Here is an 18,386-nt window from a genome sequence, read left to right on the forward strand (position 1 = left end):
TCTACGCTCCTTTTTTGGAGCCTAACGCAGCCATTCTGTAAACTCTCAATACCAGCGGTATTTAAAAGGTGCGGGGAAAAAAAAGCCAGTGTTAGCTACGCGGGTCGTTACCGACAAAACTCTAAATCTAGCCGAGTACTTTGCTAAACTTGTTCTAAAGCACTATTAACATGACAAGCTTTTAGAAAAAAAAGGTACTCGTTTTCAAAGGCAGCGACATGTAAAATATCTGTGCGAGATTTCTATTCCGTGCTACAACTTAAGTTATAACGTCAGCCTCATTGGCCCCAATTTATCAAGGTCTGTCGGACCTGATCGGACAGTGCGGATCAGGTCCGACAGACCTCGCTGAATACGTATTCAGCATTGCACCAGCAGCTCTTGTGAGCTGCTGGTGCAACACCGCCCCCTGCAGACTCGCGTCCAATATGCCGCCAGCAGGGGGTGTCAATCAACCCGATCGTACTCGATCGGGTTGATTTCCGGCGATGTCTGTCCGCTTGCTCAGAGCAGGCGGACAGGTTATGGAGCAGCGGTCTTTGTGACCGCTGCTTCATAACTGCTGTTTCTGGCGAGCCTGCAGGCTCGCCAGAAACATGGGGCATCAAGCTCCATTCGGAGCTTGATAAATATGCCCCATTGTCTTTTTTTAATTTATTTACTTTTATGTGGAATGAATATGTCGGTCATTTTAATAGTCTTACATTAATTATTGCTAAAAGAATATTATTCCCTCTATGAATGTATTTCCTAATATAAAAATAGAATTTGATATAAGATATTTTTTCATTATAACACTAAAATATACACTAATTTGACAACTTTGTGTTGTATTGTTTGCATTAAAATTTTTCCCTATTACTGCCAATTATAAAATTATTCAAATTTATGGTAAAGGAACAGTAAAGTAAAAATTGTTCTTTCATGATTCAGACAGCGATTTGAATTTTAAACAACTTTCCAACTTAATTCTATTATCTAACTTGCTTTGTTCTATTTGTATAATTTGTTGAACAGCATACCTATGTAGGCTTCGGATCAGAAGTGCTAGCTGCTGTTTGGTTACTTATTGTAATTTATTTTTAACATGCAGAGATGCCACCTAACATCTTTTTATTTTTGCTACCCAAATTATATAATACTGAATAATACACCTTGTTTATATTTGTTTTCTATATAGATATACCTATGGGAAAGCAGTGAATGGAAATCTAACAATAATTATACAACCAATGTCTTCTAATGGGAATTTTATCAGAAAAATATATATGGTAAGCTTTATCTAAGCTCTATAATCTTTTATTTTTGCCAGGTTATAGCAGCACTAGTCCTAAAGCCCATTCGCACGGGCCATTTTTTGCAGTACAGCCGTCCCACCCCTTGCTCTCTCTCTCCCCCCTCTCGTTTGCTTTCTCTCTACCCCTCTCTTTTGTTCTCTCTCCCCCCTCTCTTTTGCGCTCTTTCCCCCTCTCTTTTGCGCTCTCTCCCCCTCTCTTTTGCGCTCTCTCCCCCTCTCTTTTGCACTCTCTCTCCCCACTCTCTTTTGCACTCACTCCCCCTCTATTTTGGGCTCTTTCCCCCCTCTCTTTTGTGCTCTCTCTCGCTCCACCTCTCTTTTGCTATCTCCCCCTCTTTTTTGCTCTCTTTCTCCCCCTCTCTTTTGCTCTCTCTCCCCACCTCTATTTTGCTCTCTCTCCCCTCTCTTTTGCTCTTTCCCCTCTCTTTTGCTCCCTTTCTCCCACCTCTCTTTTGCTCCCCCCCCCTATCTTTTGCTCTCTTTCTCTTCCCCCTCTCTTTTGCACTCTCTCTCTCCCCCCTCTCTTTTGCGCTCTCTCTCTCTCTTCCCCCTCTCTTTTGTGCTCTCTCCCCCCTCTTTTGCTCTCTCTCTCCCCTTACTTTTGCTCTCTCTCTCCCCTGCTATTTTGCTCTCTCTCCCCCCTTTCTTTTGCTCTCTCTCTACCTCTCTTTTGCTCTCTCTCTACCTCTCTTTTGCTCTCTCTCTCCCCCTCTCTCTCCCCCCTCTCTTTTTCTCTCCCCTCTCTCTCTCTCTCTCTCTCTCTCTCTCTCTCACTCTCTCTCCCCCCTCTCTCTCTCCCTCCCTCTCTCCCCCCCCTCTCTTTTGCTCTCTCTCCTACTCTTTTATTCTCTCTCTCCCCCTCTCTTTTGCTCTTTCTCTCTCCCCCTCTCTTATGCTCTCTCCCTCCCCCTCTCTCACTCTAGCCCCCCTCTCTTTTGCTCTCTCTCCCCCCTTGCTCTCTCTTCCCCCTTTCTTTTGTGCTCTCTCCCCCCTCTCTTTTGCTCTCTCTCCCCCCTCTCTTTTTCTTTCCTCACCTCTCATTTGCTCTCTCTCCCCCTCTCCTTTGCTCTCTCCCCCCCTCTCTTTTGCTCCCTCTTACCTCTCTTTTGCTCTTTCCCCTCTCTTTTGCTCTTTTCCCTCTCTTTTTCTCTCTCTCCCCTCTCTTTTGCTCTTTCCCATCTCTTTTACTCTTTCCCCACTCTCTTTCTCTCTCTCTCTTTTGATCTGTCTTTCTCGCATGTGCGCAACCGTGCCCAGTCCAGCCTCCATCACGCTCAGCCCCGGTCCAGCCACACCAGATCACACCCTCTCTCTCCCCCCTTGCTCTCTCTCCCACCTTTCTTTTGTGCTCTCTCCCCCTCTCTTTTGCTCTCTCTCCCCCCTCTCTTTTGCTCTCTCTCCCCCCTCTCTTTTTCTTTCTCCCCCTCTCTTTTGCTCTCTCTCCCCCTCTCTTTTGCTCTCTCTCTCCTCCTCTCTTTTGCTCCCTCTTCCCTCTCTTTTGCTCTTTCCCCTCTCTTTTGCTCTTTCCCCTCTATTTTGCACTCTCTCTCCTCTCTTTTGCTCTCTTCCCTCTCTTTTGCTCTTTCCCCTCTCTTTTTCTCTCTCTCCCCTCTCTTTTGCTCTTTCCCATCTCTTTTACTCTTTCCCCACTCTCTTTCTCTCTCTCTCTCCCTCCTCTTTTTTGATCTGTCTTCCTCGCATGTGCGCGACCGTGCCCAGTCCAGCCTCCATCACGCCCGGCCCCGATCCAGCCACACCGACCACACCCGGTCACGCCCACTCACACGCACTGTTGTCACGCCACGGACAGCAGATCAGGTAGATTCTAAGGCCAGGTGTGTTTGTCCTCGCACTGTCTCTACTGAGCATGACAGCTTCGGACAAACACACTTGGCTTTTTATATTATTAGTATGTTATTTGATAATAAATAAGATGCTTTTTATTGTGTGGTTACAGTATATTAAAATGTACCGTTAAATAAAAGATCACATAATTGTCTCAATGGAAGTAAATATGATTCTAATTAAGTCTACGTTATCAGTAGAAAAGATTATACCAACAAATCAATCAGCAAAGATTTTAACTAGGCATGGGCATTCACATCATTCGTGATGATCTGAATGTGAAGGAAGATGGTCTCTCGTGGCATTTGGTTTATTTTGGAGCCGAGTCCTTCTTGTGAAAGTGCAGCACACTAATAAGTGGAGTGCAGCACACTAAGATGTGGACTTTTACTAGAAGGAATCTGTCTCCATAAAAAGCTGAATGCTGCTGCAAGAGGCCTCCTTTAGCATTCAGATAATCATAAATGATCTGAATGCACATGCCTAACAGGAACTGAGATAATTGCAATGTTTATAAGAATTTTATAAGCTGTCCTCAACCTGTATAGTCATTTTTTTGTAGAACTGAACATATTTGCTCATTTAATTTGTGATTATGGACCCGGTTCTCTAAAATTCTTAGCTGAAGTTAGATTCTCTGAAAAGGTCTGTCAGTATTACAAGGTCCTTCTTGGTCTCCAAAGGCAAATTTTACATTGAAAGCTGTGAATCTCGCTAAGGGTGCACTCTATATTTCTGTATTCGGAAAAAAAACACATACATAACAGTAAGGTGCAAAAAAAGGTTTATAAAGTCTATTGAAATACAGTGTAAAAATTGTAAAGTATTAGTTAAAAATCATATCAATAACATGCAGGAACATTTGTAAAATTGCATAGCTAAATGTAAATTTAAATTTTGCAGTAAAATTCTTATTTAAAGTATGCTGCAAAATAGAATTGTATTATAGAAGTGAACATTGCACTAAATAATTTTAAAGCCAGTGGGTTGAATAAGGTTGAAAGTTGATGAGTCTCAAAATACACAATGCACTTATTGCATTGATAGAAAAAGTCATGTAAATAAAATATGAATTAAATACAAGTTAAAATATGGTGAAAATACCATAATTTGCTTTCTATTTGCTTACAAAAAACTGAATGCTTCCTGATGAATTTGGTCTCCAGTGTAAGATTCTTCTTTCCAGGGAACTTCATTACTTTCTACGGCAGGCAGCTTACCACTTCTTTTTTAGAGAATTAAGCAATGTCTGGCCTTGTGTGGGACAGTATGAAGTTTTCACTCTATGCTGGTGAATACTCCACCATGTGGGGCCGATTTATCATGGCCTGAATGGTGCCTATTGCACCTGTTTCCGCACGAGCCTTCAGGCTCGCCGGAAACAGGAGTTAAGAAGCAGCGGTCTTAAGACCGCTGCTCCTTAACACATGCACCTCCTCTGAGGCATCGGACAGCAATCCGCCCGATCGTGTATGATCATGGTTGATTGATACCTCCTTCTCAAGGCCTGACTGGAACCAGAAAGAGGCCTGGGCATTTTAGGGCAAAGAGGCCCTACCCCCTCGCCATTTCTTATTTAACCGTATGCCAAACATGGCAGGTATAATACTTGTTTAAGTGACAAAAACATTTAAAATGTCTAACACCCTATAATCATTGTATTTAGTCAATTGGATGCCTTGGTAAGTTGACTTGGATGATCATTGATCTAATTTATAGGTCACAAAGTATATGTCACATAACACATTCAGCAATAGCTATAGTGCACAAAGTATATGTCACATAAAACATTCAGCAATAGCTATAGTGCACAAAGTATATGTCACATAACACACAGCTAATATAATAGTGCACAAAGTATATGTCACATAACACACAGATACAGGGCAAAAAGTATATGTCACATAACACACAGCTTATAGGGCACAAAGTATATGTCACATAACACACAGATATAGGGCACAAAGTATATGTCACATAACATACACATATAGGGCATAAAGTATTATGTCACATAATAACACACATTTAGTTGTAGCTATAGCTACAAGACTTCAATAAATTAATGATGATCATCCAAGGCAGCAAAAACAATTGCATTATTATGAGTTACATACTAAAATATGCTGAGTCAAAAAATATCAGAATGTGACACGTGAGTGACTCATGACAGTATGAGAATATATCATTATTTTGTGACATGTGAGTGACTCATGACAGTATGAGAATATATCAGTATTTTGTGACATGTGAGTGGCACGTCACAAAATACTGATATATTCTGATTACTGTCATGAGTCACTCACGTCACAAAATACTGATTTATTCTGACTAATACTGTCATGAGTCACTCACTTGTCACAAAATACTGATTTATTCTGACTAATACTGTCATGAGTCACTCACATGTCACAAAATACTGATATATTCTGATATAGTCATCATGAGAGTGACTCAAGACAGTATCAGAATATATCTCAGTATGTGACAAGTGATGTGAGTGACTCATGACAATGACTGATATTATGGCAGTATGTGATATGTGAGTGACTCATATTAAGAATAAAAAGAGTAAGTTAACATTAGACATGTGCAAAAATTCATTATTTGGCATTTGTTATAGAAATAAGTGCTGAATATGGTCGCAGGCAATCATTCAGCTATTTTGGCACCAGATCTATTAGTGTAAAAATGCAACTCACAAATGTCTGTGAAAATCAAGATATTTGAGTGTTGCAATTCTAGACTAATAAATCTGGAACTGAAAATAGCTGAAATCTGGTGCCTGAGACCATATTCAGCATTTGTTTCTATTATGAATAAAGAATAACATGTCTAGTAAAAATCATACTCACAAAATCACCATAACACCAAAATCTCCCATATGCTGCCTTGGAGTAATCCTCAATTCTTCCTCACATTGATGCAGTCCCTAAACCCTGCTGCTTCCATCTAGAGAACCTAAAATGTAGTCCTCACAATCACAGGCTGAAGAGAATAATTAGTTTCACTTACACATCATGGTGTACCTATCATCACTCCAATGTAAGGTGACCAGATTTTCAAAATGAAATCCGGGGACATTTTTTTTTATTATTGGCCATGGCAAATGGTAAAAAACTATTGTATTAAAATATTTTCCACAAATTATATATGCAGTGTATTTGGTATGTATTTATTGGGTGATTGTATGATATATACGTTATTTCTCACATAGAAAGGGGGAGAGGGAGAGAGAGACAGAGGGGGAGAGACGCGAATCAGCACAGAGGTACCAGCTTTAGGGGGGGGATAGGGAGAAACGATACCTGCTTTGTACATAAGTAAAGATTAAATATAGATTCAGCCCACACAAAAACAAACAACACAATAAACATACAAGAACCGAGTGTGGCTGCAGAATCCCCTGCAAAAACAAATACTGTACAACCAAGGGCCTTAGGTGGGGGCAGTAAAGTGGCTTTGTTGTACTGTAGGGTAAAGTAAAAGCAGGTGGCTAAGGCTTCTATTAGACAATTGCCACAATCTCAGAAAGAAACACTGGGTGCTATTTGCCCTAGCTGTGTTGTTGCCCCTCTGCAGTCGGCTGCTGGCACTGCCTGCTGTCTGCCATTAGTGAGTGAGATGAACAATACGACGGTACATACAGGGGGCACCCATTTAAAATTATATTTTTAATGGGATATTATGAAACAAACAAATAGCCCTTCTGACCCATACTATAAACGTGTTGCCAGCAAACTAACTGTGCAGGGCATTGGTCATGCAGTAAATAACACACCTAAACATGAGCCAGAAACTAATAAAATGGGAGAAATCAACATGTTATTAATGCACCGATAGCGAGCATCACATAAACGGGATTATCAAAACACAAACTTTGAGGTGATAGAAATTACCGGTGTTCCTCCCATATTAGTGTACCTAGCATAAGAAAACACTCTCCTACCACAAAACATAGAGGGAAATTGAGACCACATATCCAAAAAACTATACTTCTACTGCAGCCCAACTATTCCGTCCAGTCCCGAGGCAAGAGGGGAACAGCCAGCTAGCATAGCAAGCAGGAGAAGGCAAAAGATGGGCAAACTGTAGCTCAGCCCCCTGCCTAGTTTTGATTAGCTGATGGAGCTGAACATCGGGTAAAGTAGATGTTTGTGATTGGTGAAAGTAAATATCACTCACTAGTCCATTTGCCTGTTTCCCGGGGACATTTCCGGGGACATAATTTGTCCGGGGACAGTCTCCTCAATCCGGGGACTGTCCCCGGAAATCGGGGACGTCTGGTCACCCTACTCCAATGTGTTCTTAACATCTGTCATACTCGAGCATTCAACTAGTTCTTATTCATCCCTTGTTGCTGCTGTATGACAGTGCCTACATTAACTTCCTACAGACTCCTAAATCAATCTTTTAACCCTTATCTTCAAATCCCTCTTCAACACTGCATCTCCTTCATGCCTCTCCTTGTCTACAAATCTCTTTAAACTGCACCTTCTTCCTCTTTCTGGCACTTCTCTACTCCCTTCATCAACTCTCAATATTTCTATTGCCCAGCACCCAGCCCATTAATCTGTCAGACTTTCCTCCTTTGTAAGCAATATACTCACTGAAACAACCACTTATTTAGAGTTTACACTAATGTGTCCTTCTGTTTCAATCTGTAGGTCCATGCTTTGTTTTTATGTATTTCTCCTCTTATCTGGCACTGTATAATAAGTTAGTGCATAACGAATAAATGCTAAAAATAAATAACATACTGTATCTCATTCACAACCAATACATAATAAATGAGTTAGGGATATTTCACATGAAAAGCTTATTGATTTACACACAGAACCTCTGTAGACTTTAACAGATTTGTTGATAAGCTTCTCAACTAAAATAGAATGTTTCTACCTCAACACTCAAAGCTTTCAGAAGTTTCAGTGATATATTTAAACAGAAAGAAACCCCAAATGATTATTACGGTTCAGATAGAGCATACAATATAATTTATGACAATATATATTATCTTTCTGATTAGGGATTGTGCGTGACATGGTGGCACTGGCAGTGGCACGTGTAATCCAAGCCCCCATAGTCGGCCATGGAGGAGTTAAACTGGGCCAGTGTAGTTGTACTAGGCAGCAAAAAAAAGGTCCTCTCTGTTTACCTGGCCTCCTGCTGATTCTGGACACTGGTCACTCGCCTCGGTCACTCAGTTGGATGGATCGTGACCTGATGGGCACAGCCGGCATCTCTCCTCTCCCTCCAACTTGCTGAGTCTGCTCGCAGTCTTGTGACCGTCGTTCTCCTCACTGGCACTGCTCACGCTAGCCTCTCTGAATCCTGAATGGACCCTGCGGCAGCATCTTCTAAGTTCTTTCTATTCCTAAGTTCCAGCCTCCAAGCACTCACGGCACACAGCATGCTGGCATCAGTCAGTGTAGTCAAGTGCAGCTGTGCAGACGCGTGCCATTGTGTCACTCACAGTGTGCTCAGTCACCACCGAAATTGGAAAAAGTGCGCCTGTGTGGCTGCGGCCAATTTGGGAATGGGAAGGATATGATTGGCTCAGGCTGAAACAACTAAGTTAAGACTTGAGATTGAGATGAAAAAGTCATCAGTCAGCATCAGACTCAGAATAGATAGCATAATAGGAACGGAAGGGAATAGGGATCATCAGAATCAGGAAGGATCATCAGGAAGGAATGTGTATTTGATACATTATAAATAGTACTGTCTTACATTCATACAAACTTTAATAAACATTAACATATTAGATAATATATTACCTACAAAAAAAATTCAGTTCTCAAAAAAAGATTTTTGGATGCGGTCAGCGCAGTGGGAGGGGCTAAAATACCTTGTGGCCTATTGGGCATTTGCTCGGTATGCCAAACGTCCAGTCCAGGCCTGCTCCTTCTAGTGGCTGATTGGCAGCGAATGTGCAGGGGGCAGCACTGCACAAACAGTTCACCAGAACTGCCTGTGCAATGTTAAATGCAGACAGCGTATACTGTCGGCATTCAGTGATGTCTGGCGGACATGATCCGCTACATCGGATCATGTCCATTAGACATTGATAAATCGTCCCCTATACTTCAACGCTTCCAATCAGTATAATGGAAATATGCTTGAAGTAATTTTGTACTGTGGTAAACTTGAGAAATGAACAGGATTCTTTATACATTTCTGTTTTTAAAAAAATAGCTTTAGTCTATATAAATAGTATTTGTATTATAACCCAGTTTCATGCCTTTTACTTTTTATTTCAAGATCTCAGGTTCTGCGAACTTCAGCATAGCATATGAAGAGATAGCTGGTGTGTTGAACTGGGGAGCATTAAATATAACAGCCAGTGTTACAGAAGAACTGACAGGTAAATAACGTGGGAACCCCCCATTGCAATATACTTATTATAAATTCAATGTATTGTGCAACAATAAATTATATAATTCTCATGAACAACAAATGTGTGTGCTATATTATTTAATGCTGATGTATGTGGAAAAGGAGCTTATAGAAGTTATTTTAATTTGTAGCATTCAATACCAAGACAAAATACAACGGGCTAGATTACAAGTGGCGCTTTTTACGCTAGTCAGGTTGCATTTATATTACAAGTTAAAAAAAAACGTATTTTGTGCAAGCGGTAACCCGAATAGTGCGAAAAAAATTAACAAGTTTTCGCGTGCATGTTTTTCCCCATAGAAATCAATGAAGAAAAAAAAAGTTGAAACCCCCTTCCCTGAGATTGAGCAAACGCCATCGCATTTTTGCATTCCCCATAGAAGTAAATGGAGAGAAAAAAAACATATTTGCATTAGCAAATTTCAAATGTTTACAGTAAATACATAGTTAAAATCATTGTTAAAGGGACAGTCAACACCAGAAATGTTGTTGTTTTAAAAGATAGATAATCCCTTAATTACCAATTCCCCAGTTTTACATAACCAACACAGTTATAATAATACACTTTTTACCTCTGTGATTACTTTGTATCTAAGCCTCAGCAGACTGCCCCCTTATTTCAGTTTTTTTGACAGACTTGCATTTTAGCCAATCAGAGCTGTCTCCATGGTAAATTCACGTGCATCAGCTCAATATTATCTATATGAAACACGTGAACTAATGCCCTCTAGTGGTGAAAAATGCATTTAGATTAGAGGCGGCCTTCAAGGTCTAAGAAATTAGCATATGAACCTCCTAGGTTTAGCTTTCAACTAAGAATACCAAGAGAACAAAGCAAAATTGGTGATAAAAGTAAATTGGAAAGTTGTTTCAAATTACATGCCCTATTTGAAACATGAAAGTATTTTTTGGACTTGAATGTGCCTTTAAATATGAATATTGCATAAATATGTTTTATCATTTTATCAACTTAATGGCAAAGGGCTATAATGCACTTATATATATATATATATGTCCATTTATGTATACATATATATTAATGTTTTTATATGTGTATATATGACTGTAAATACAAATATACACATATAAATACATTAATATATGTACACATATATAAATATATATATATATATATATATATATATATATACATACAAATACATTTACATGTTGAAGCCCTCATATATTTGATCTCTAATAACTTTTTTGTGAAATATTTTTTATTAGACGGTGTTAATATGAGTGTAAATGTACTTTTAATGTATTTTTAAAGTGTTTGTGCATCTTTCTAGTTTCGGAAAACAGTTAACCGCAGCTCTGAGATTGCGGTAAGGATATTACAATTTGTAATATCAGCGGAATGTGAAAGGATCGTGAAAACACGATATCACTTGCACAAAACCTGTTTGCGACTCACTTGTAATCTAGCTTAATGTGTTCTTTTAATTTACTTTATATGAGGCTATTTAAGAGTCCGAGGGAATTAAAGCCTCTCTTATTAATGATGTGCAGCTGCTTTAACAAACATAATATTAAACTATTCAGGTAGAAATGTTTTTATATGAAGAATGATTCATTTGGTGCAATAAACATTTGAGTACAACTTGCTTTATTTACTTTAACATCAGTAGAAAAATAAATACTGATTTTTAACCTAAAGACAATATATACATATTTAAAGATTAATTAAGATAGAAACGGAAATTGTGGATCTCTAACTCTGCTTTGCACACGGGACATGTGAGCAACCTGAACCCGGGGCAATGGATTTGCCCCCTATGTGGGAGTACTATTTACCTGGGTGACCTGTTCTGAGGACTTTGTATTTTCAGTACTTTGCCCTCCAGGCCAAATGAGCAAACGATTTTTGTGGGCATTGATGCATCTTTGTGAACAAGATAGGCGCGCACTGCTGCAGACTAATATGGAATATTGTGAAGATGCACAGAGACACCTCCCTGACTAGATTTAGCAGTTTATTAGCAAACCATTTGCCCTGTTACTCCTTAGTGTTAGCTAGAACTTATCCTCTTATATCGCGCTTAGAGGAGACCTGCTCTTGGTGCTCTGGCTCTTTTTACAGGCACTCTCGCTACAGTACAGGATCAGTGCCTACAATGTGTGCTGCTATGGGAGCAGAACAAAGGGGTCTATGCACATTATTAGCGCAAGATTGTACCAGCTGCAAACCAATTTGTCCTTAAACTGCTGAAAAATATCCAACTCAACTATACTCAAAAGGCAAGATCCTTTTAAAGCCATTCTTTACAGCTGACATACATAATCCATGTTGATTCAAGTCAGCTTTATAAGAAAACGATTAGTACAAGTATAGCAAGTCAAAAGCACCAGCTTGTAACCACCCTGAGCCCTACTGGGGAAATCTAGCAATTTTATGGCTAAGGTTGGGGATTTCAAACTAGAGATTCTTATGAGGGTACAGGTTATGGGTAATAGGGCACTGGGTTTAGTAAGGAATGGGACATTGGAGCGCTGAATGGTAATGATGAAGCAAAGAGACTAATTCTTGTGTAAGGCTACTTAGCTTACAAATGGGTTTTAAGTAACTTTGCAGTTTAAAGACAGCCAATCAGAATACAGTTTAAGTCAGATGAGTTGGGTTAACCTTTTTTTTTCAAAGTTAGTTGCTCACCTTTCTGCAAATTTGACAAGGCTAAGTTTATCCAACGGTACTTGAATTGTACTTATACTGTTGGAAGGTTACAAGTATGTGAACAGACATAGTTATTGTGTTCAGCAATATTTAAACCATTAGTAACTAACAGTTCATACACTTTCTCTTGCCTATTCAGCTTTACAAATGTGTTATGCCTTAGACCTGGTTTATGTGCATTGGAGCCTGTTGCAGTAAAGTAGCTGACAACAGGAAAAATCATATTTATGCAATATTCATATTTAATAAAGTGTTTGTGTATTTACTGTAAATATTTTTACATTCCAACATTCTTCCCATAAGAGAATATCTGCTAAGTATTTATAAATAAATATAAATATAAATATATATATATATATATATATATATATATATATATAATCTAAAAAAACAACATATATATATATAGTGTATATATATGTATTTATAAATAAAAAGAACATATTCTTCTATGTGAAGAACATTTGAATGCAAAATATTAATATCTCATGTTGAGTTAGCACACTTGGCTAAACATGATCAGGATGTGTTAGGTGTTTCCACACTCCATTGAAGTCTATGGGGGAACACGTTAACGCAGTCTCAATATTCTAGCTTTGGATTTTTGTGTGTGTCGGGTTAGCGAACGCGCGGAAATGTTTTACTTTCAACTTGTAATACATGTGCAGCCCAATGCACACAAAAAGCATTGTAAAACATTTTTGCACTTTCAGAGAAAGTGTTCTTGTGTTCAACTTTATAGTAAGCGAGAAATCAGCAGTTTATCAAGTAACTAAGTTTTACAATAACACAATGGGGCCTATCTATCAAGCTCTGAAAGGAGCTTGACAGCCCGTGTTTCTGGCAAGTCTGAAGACTCGCCAGAAACAGCAGTTATGAAGCAGCGGTCAAAAAGACCGCTGCTCCATAACCCTGTCCACCTGCTCAGAGCAGCCGGACAGGAATCGCCACAATTCAACCCGATCGAGTACGATCTGGTTGATTGACACCTCCCTGCTGGCGGCCGATTGGCTGCAAGTGTGCAGGGGGCGGCGTTGCACCAGCAGCTCTTGTGAGCTGCTGGTGCAATGCTAAATATGGAGAGCGTATTGCTCTCCGCATTCAGCAAGGTCTTGCGGACCTGATCCGCACTGTCGGATCAGGTCCGCAAGACCTTTGTTAAATAGGGGCCAATATGTTAACCCTCGTTATGTTTAATGTTTATGTTTATTTAATATTATTCTTATTATATTTTTTTCTTATAAGAAGCAGTAATATAATGATTAATCCTAATGTTTTATAGGGGTAGTATATAATGCATCAACCCAAGTTCAAAGTTACGACTCTGAGTACATTTTAAGAGTAATCAGTACACAGCAGTTCTTCATTCCTGGGAGTAATTTTACAGCAAAGGTATGTTAATATATGTTATAAATAAATTTATGTTCTGTTTTTTTTCCAACATATCATATGGGCTTTGAAAATCTTTGCCTTTAAATATAATTTATAAAAAAAGTGCAAATGACTGTCAACAACGATTTTTAAAAGGCTCAATTACTATAATACAAGTAGGGTACAGTATAAAAGGGATTAGTATATATATATAGTAGATTCATATCATGCTTTTGATCACAATTGCAATTTATTATAAATGTCTTTAACATGTATATATGATGTTTCTCAGCCTTAACATATTCTAAAACAAAGTCATACATATTTACTCTTTCTCTTTGAATTAAACCCAGAATAATTTTGGTAACAGGGGCCCTTTTAATAGGTGAATCACTTATATAAATATCTGTCCGCTGCCTATTTTTTGTTGTTGTTGTTAATAATTCCCTTATAAGAATACAGAATAAAGTATTCACCCCATAGATAAAACCTCTATATAAACCATACATTTCTCTTTTATGCTATGCTTCCTAATCCAATTGATAGTAACTGTTTTCAAAGGAATATAAAACACTAGACTTTGTGTATACAATTTTGATTATGACTAATAATCCTGATACTGATATAATGGTAATTTGGATTTTTTCCCCTCACTTTTGCATTTGATGCCCAATGTTAGAACAAGGTTTGAAAATGTAGTTTAGTTAATCATTTTTGGATTATAATATTTGTTTTTTTTATAATTCTACTTATTTGCTGATGTAAAATGTAGTAGATGTATTCCTCTTTGAAAAAGTGGTTCTGTGCTCTGCCTGATATTTGGTGTTTTTTAATCACATAATATACTGTATATGATTTTGGACAGACTGAAACAAATATTTATTTACATTTTGGTCATATAAAAAATATACTTTAGAACAAATTAAGACAAACTTATCCAGTTTCCACGGTTTCAGTTATCATAAACCATGGCTAGAAAATATTAAATGGAAATACATTACTCATCTTTCTTTTTCCTCTATGCCCACGCTGGCCTATAGCATTCTTGCTGTCTACATTCATTATCGTAGTGTTGTTGTGAAAATAACCCTTAAAGGGACATTAAACCCAAAAATTTTCTTTCATTATACAGACAGAGAATACAATTTTAAACAACATTCCAATTTACTTCTATTATCTAATTTGCTTCATTCTTTAGATATCCTTAGTTAAAGAAATAGCAATGCACATGGGTGAGCCAATCACATGAGGCATCTATGTGCAGCCACCAATCAGAAGCTACTGAGCCTATCTAGATATGCTTTTCAGGAACGAATATCAAGAGAATGAAGCAAATTAGATAATTGAAGTAAATTAGAAAGTTGTTTAAAATTGTATTCTCTATCTGAATCATGAAAGAAAAAATTTGGGTTTAATGTCCCTTTAATTTACCCCTTAAAGTATTGATGCTAGCAGTTTTTCAAAGCCTAAGATATACGTTATATAGGGTTCGCTACTATCCACGGTTTCGGATATGGTAGATCTTGGAACGTAATCTATATATAGCACGCAGGTGGTTGCAATCTGCAATCTATCTATTGTAAAATGAGACATGCTCCTTCAGCCCAAATCCAGGAGGGAAAAGACATTTAATGATCTAAGAATTCCATTTATGACAAAGTATAATTCAAACCATAAAATACTCGAAGATATTTTGTACAAACATTGGAACATCTTAAAACAGGATAATAAAATTGGAGATCAATTATCTGATCGCCCATTCTTTGTACATAAAAAAACAAATAATTTGAAAAACATACTAGCACCCACTGTATCTAAGGTAAACAAGCAGACAGATAAGGATTTACTAGGGAATAATTTGAAAGTTTTTTTCCCTGTAACTGTTGTAAATCCTGTAGACATGCCACAAAAACACCATTTTTTCCTTCAGCTCTACAGGAAAACAATTTAAAATGAATGCAGTAAATAGGTGTACTGATAAGAATACCATATACCTTATACAGTGTAAATGTGGGAGCCAATATGTGGGTGAATCAACTAGACCCCTTAGGGAACGTATTTGTGAACATCTGTCATCTATTGAGAATGTAGACAAAGATAGGAACAAATACTTTCCTGTCCCTAAACATTTTAAACTGTTTAATTGGGGCAACCTTAAATATTTTAATTACATTGGAATAGCCAAACTTAGAGACAAAGGTAGAGGAGGAAATAGTGAAAAAACACTTTTACAATTAGAATCCAAGTGGAATTTTAATTTAAACACTCTGACCCCAAGTGGTTTAAATTTAGAAATGGACTTATCTTGCTTTCTCAGATAAATACTTGATATCGCATGTGTTCATCTCTTATACACTTTTGTATTTTCATATCTTAAATATGAAATATCTCTGGCTTTATTAATTTTATAACTGTCCCCTTCATTGATAGGTTATAATAACACCTGTTTTAGAATATATATTAAATGCATTTATTATTTCTTATCTATGTCCAAGAATGGTAATTAAGAGTATTTTTAGTTTTTTATTAGAGCGTGTATATTGTTAAAGATATTTCTAATTTTCACTTTTAGACTCTTATTATTTATTATTAACTATTTATTATTCATCATTTATGTCAATTAAATATCTATCCTAATGATTCCTATTCAATATTAGGGACTATATGCTTCATAGATGCAGCTATATACACTGATGAACATATATTTAGATAACAATAAAACTAATATTTCTGTAGGATAATATCAGAGACATGATACTCATATAACAAAAATGAGGAAATCAGGGAGATGTATTGCACACCCAAAAATTCCCTGGGATCCTCTAGGAGGCGCTAAAGGTGATAAAAAGTGACAGGATGAACATACAATGTGATATATAGTATATAAATAGCACAATGACTAGATAAATTTACATAAAATAAATATTATTATTCCTATTGCATTATATTACCACAGGTAAATACATGGAAGCAAAAGAGTCCAATATTAATGTCATCTGGGATCCTAAATGCTGAACAGTATGTATTTGATTGTAGAGATGGTTCTGTAGGCAGCTCTCTAACAGCATACAAAGATGGACGATCTGTAGTAAAGATAGAATAGATAGAGGCGCCAATGGTGCAGATCAATGAGGAATCTCAAGGGTTACCAATAAGAGATATACACAGGGTACTCACTTGTGGAAAAGGCAATCAATTATGCCCATAGGAGCAGACTGGATTTCTACAGCAGTCTAGCTAGCTGATCAAGGCCCCACCAGGCAACTCCCGGGTGCAGGGGATCAACAGGTCTAGGTTGTAGACCAAAGAAGGTGTACAGGCAGGATGGTAAGAAAGGGGGATCTCACCCTATTAGTAGCACCAATATATGATGGACACTTGTTTTTCTTTGGTACTGTGAATACCTTCGTTGCTTGGTAATCAGCTAGCTGGACTGCTGTAGAAATCCAGTCTGCTCCTATGGGCATACTTGATTGCCTTTTCCACAAGTGAGTACCCTGTGTATATCTCTTATTGGTAACCCTTGAGATTCCTCATTGATCTGCACCATTGGCGCCTCTATCTATTTTATCTTTACTACTCATATAACAATCAGTATGATTGTAGTACCAAGCAGGTGGAACTAAATACTACTGCCCCTTTAAATGGCTCTGTTTTGAGTATTTAAATACAGCTGAGGGTGAAATCTAGGATGTACAGAGGAGAGGAGCTTGGTGGCTTTCTTCTGTGTACTCCAAAAGGATCCCAGATCTGCTTTTCTAGGTGGTATAACCATCCCTACTCGGATATAAATACTCATAGCTCCAGAGTTTTGAAATGAGGTACCAACATTCTCTCTCCATATTGTGCTATAAGCACGGATGCAGTAATTCCCTTAAAACGCCAGATTGGCAGTTTGTGACCTGGTTCACTCTGTTTGGAAACAGTTTTTTTTTATTATTTTACCGAAACTTGTAATGTCTAACATTACAACCCCCACCCCCCAAAATAAAAAATAAAATTACCCATTGCCCTGAAAAGGCTATTTGGATGGGTATTACCCTTAAAAGGGCATTCAGCATTTGCTGCCCAAAAAAATTAAATTAAAACCTTAAGCTATAAAAAAACACCACAGAACTCCCCAAAAAAACTAACACTAACCGATGATGATGGGCAGATCTCCATCTTCATCCATCTTCATCTATCTTCACCCCTCCGGAGGTCCATCTTCTAACTTCATCCCGGTGATTGCGGCAATGGCGGCGGCAACAACGTTGGTGGCCCTCTTCAGACCTTCAATAGAGGTCCTCTTCATGCAGTCTCCAGCTGCTCACTGAATAATGAATGCAAGGTACCTCTTTTATATACCCTTGCATTCCTATTGGCTGATTTGAATCTTCAAATTCAAATCTGCCAATAAAATGAAGAAAAAATCTTTTATTCTATTAGCTGATTTAAATTTGAAGATTCAAATCAGCCAAATGGAATGCAAGGGTAGCCCTATATAAAAGGGGTACCTTGCAATTACTATGCATGAAGAGTACCTCTGTGTTAAAGGTCTGGGGCGCGAACTGATATACGGCGTAGTTTTCGGCGCAAGCGAGGGAACCTGCGCCGCCCGTAATTTCACCTCGCAACTCGAGCTATCACATATACTGCACCGTCAGATGCTAAACTGGCGTAAGTATGAAAAACCGGTGATCAACTAAAATGTGCGCAAATACACATTTTAGTCATCGCAAGTACTTACGCCAGTATTTTTTTCATGTAAAGTCTCAATAAAGAGTAGTTTTATGCAAATTAGGCTAAGAATCGTAAAAAATA

At 38.0% G+C, this 18,386-nt stretch overlaps 1 protein-coding gene across 1 annotated transcript in view; it reads left to right on the top strand.

Annotated features, from left to right (window-relative positions):
- The window catches only part of LOC128656513 (CD109 antigen-like), a 212,883-nt gene that overhangs the window by 79,254 nt on the left and 115,243 nt on the right, over positions 1-18,386 (top strand). Inside the window, exons 8-10 of the mRNA XM_053710441.1 lie at positions 1,181-1,271; positions 9,404-9,506; positions 13,495-13,604. Coding sequence (XP_053566416.1) covers positions 1,181-1,271; positions 9,404-9,506; positions 13,495-13,604 — 304 coding nt within the window. The remainder of the gene's footprint in view (positions 1-1,180; positions 1,272-9,403; positions 9,507-13,494; positions 13,605-18,386) is intronic.

Source organism: Bombina bombina, chromosome 4 (genome assembly GCF_027579735.1).
Source record: "Bombina bombina isolate aBomBom1 chromosome 4, aBomBom1.pri, whole genome shotgun sequence".
NCBI classification, from domain to species: Eukaryota; Metazoa; Chordata; class Amphibia; order Anura; family Bombinatoridae; genus Bombina; species Bombina bombina.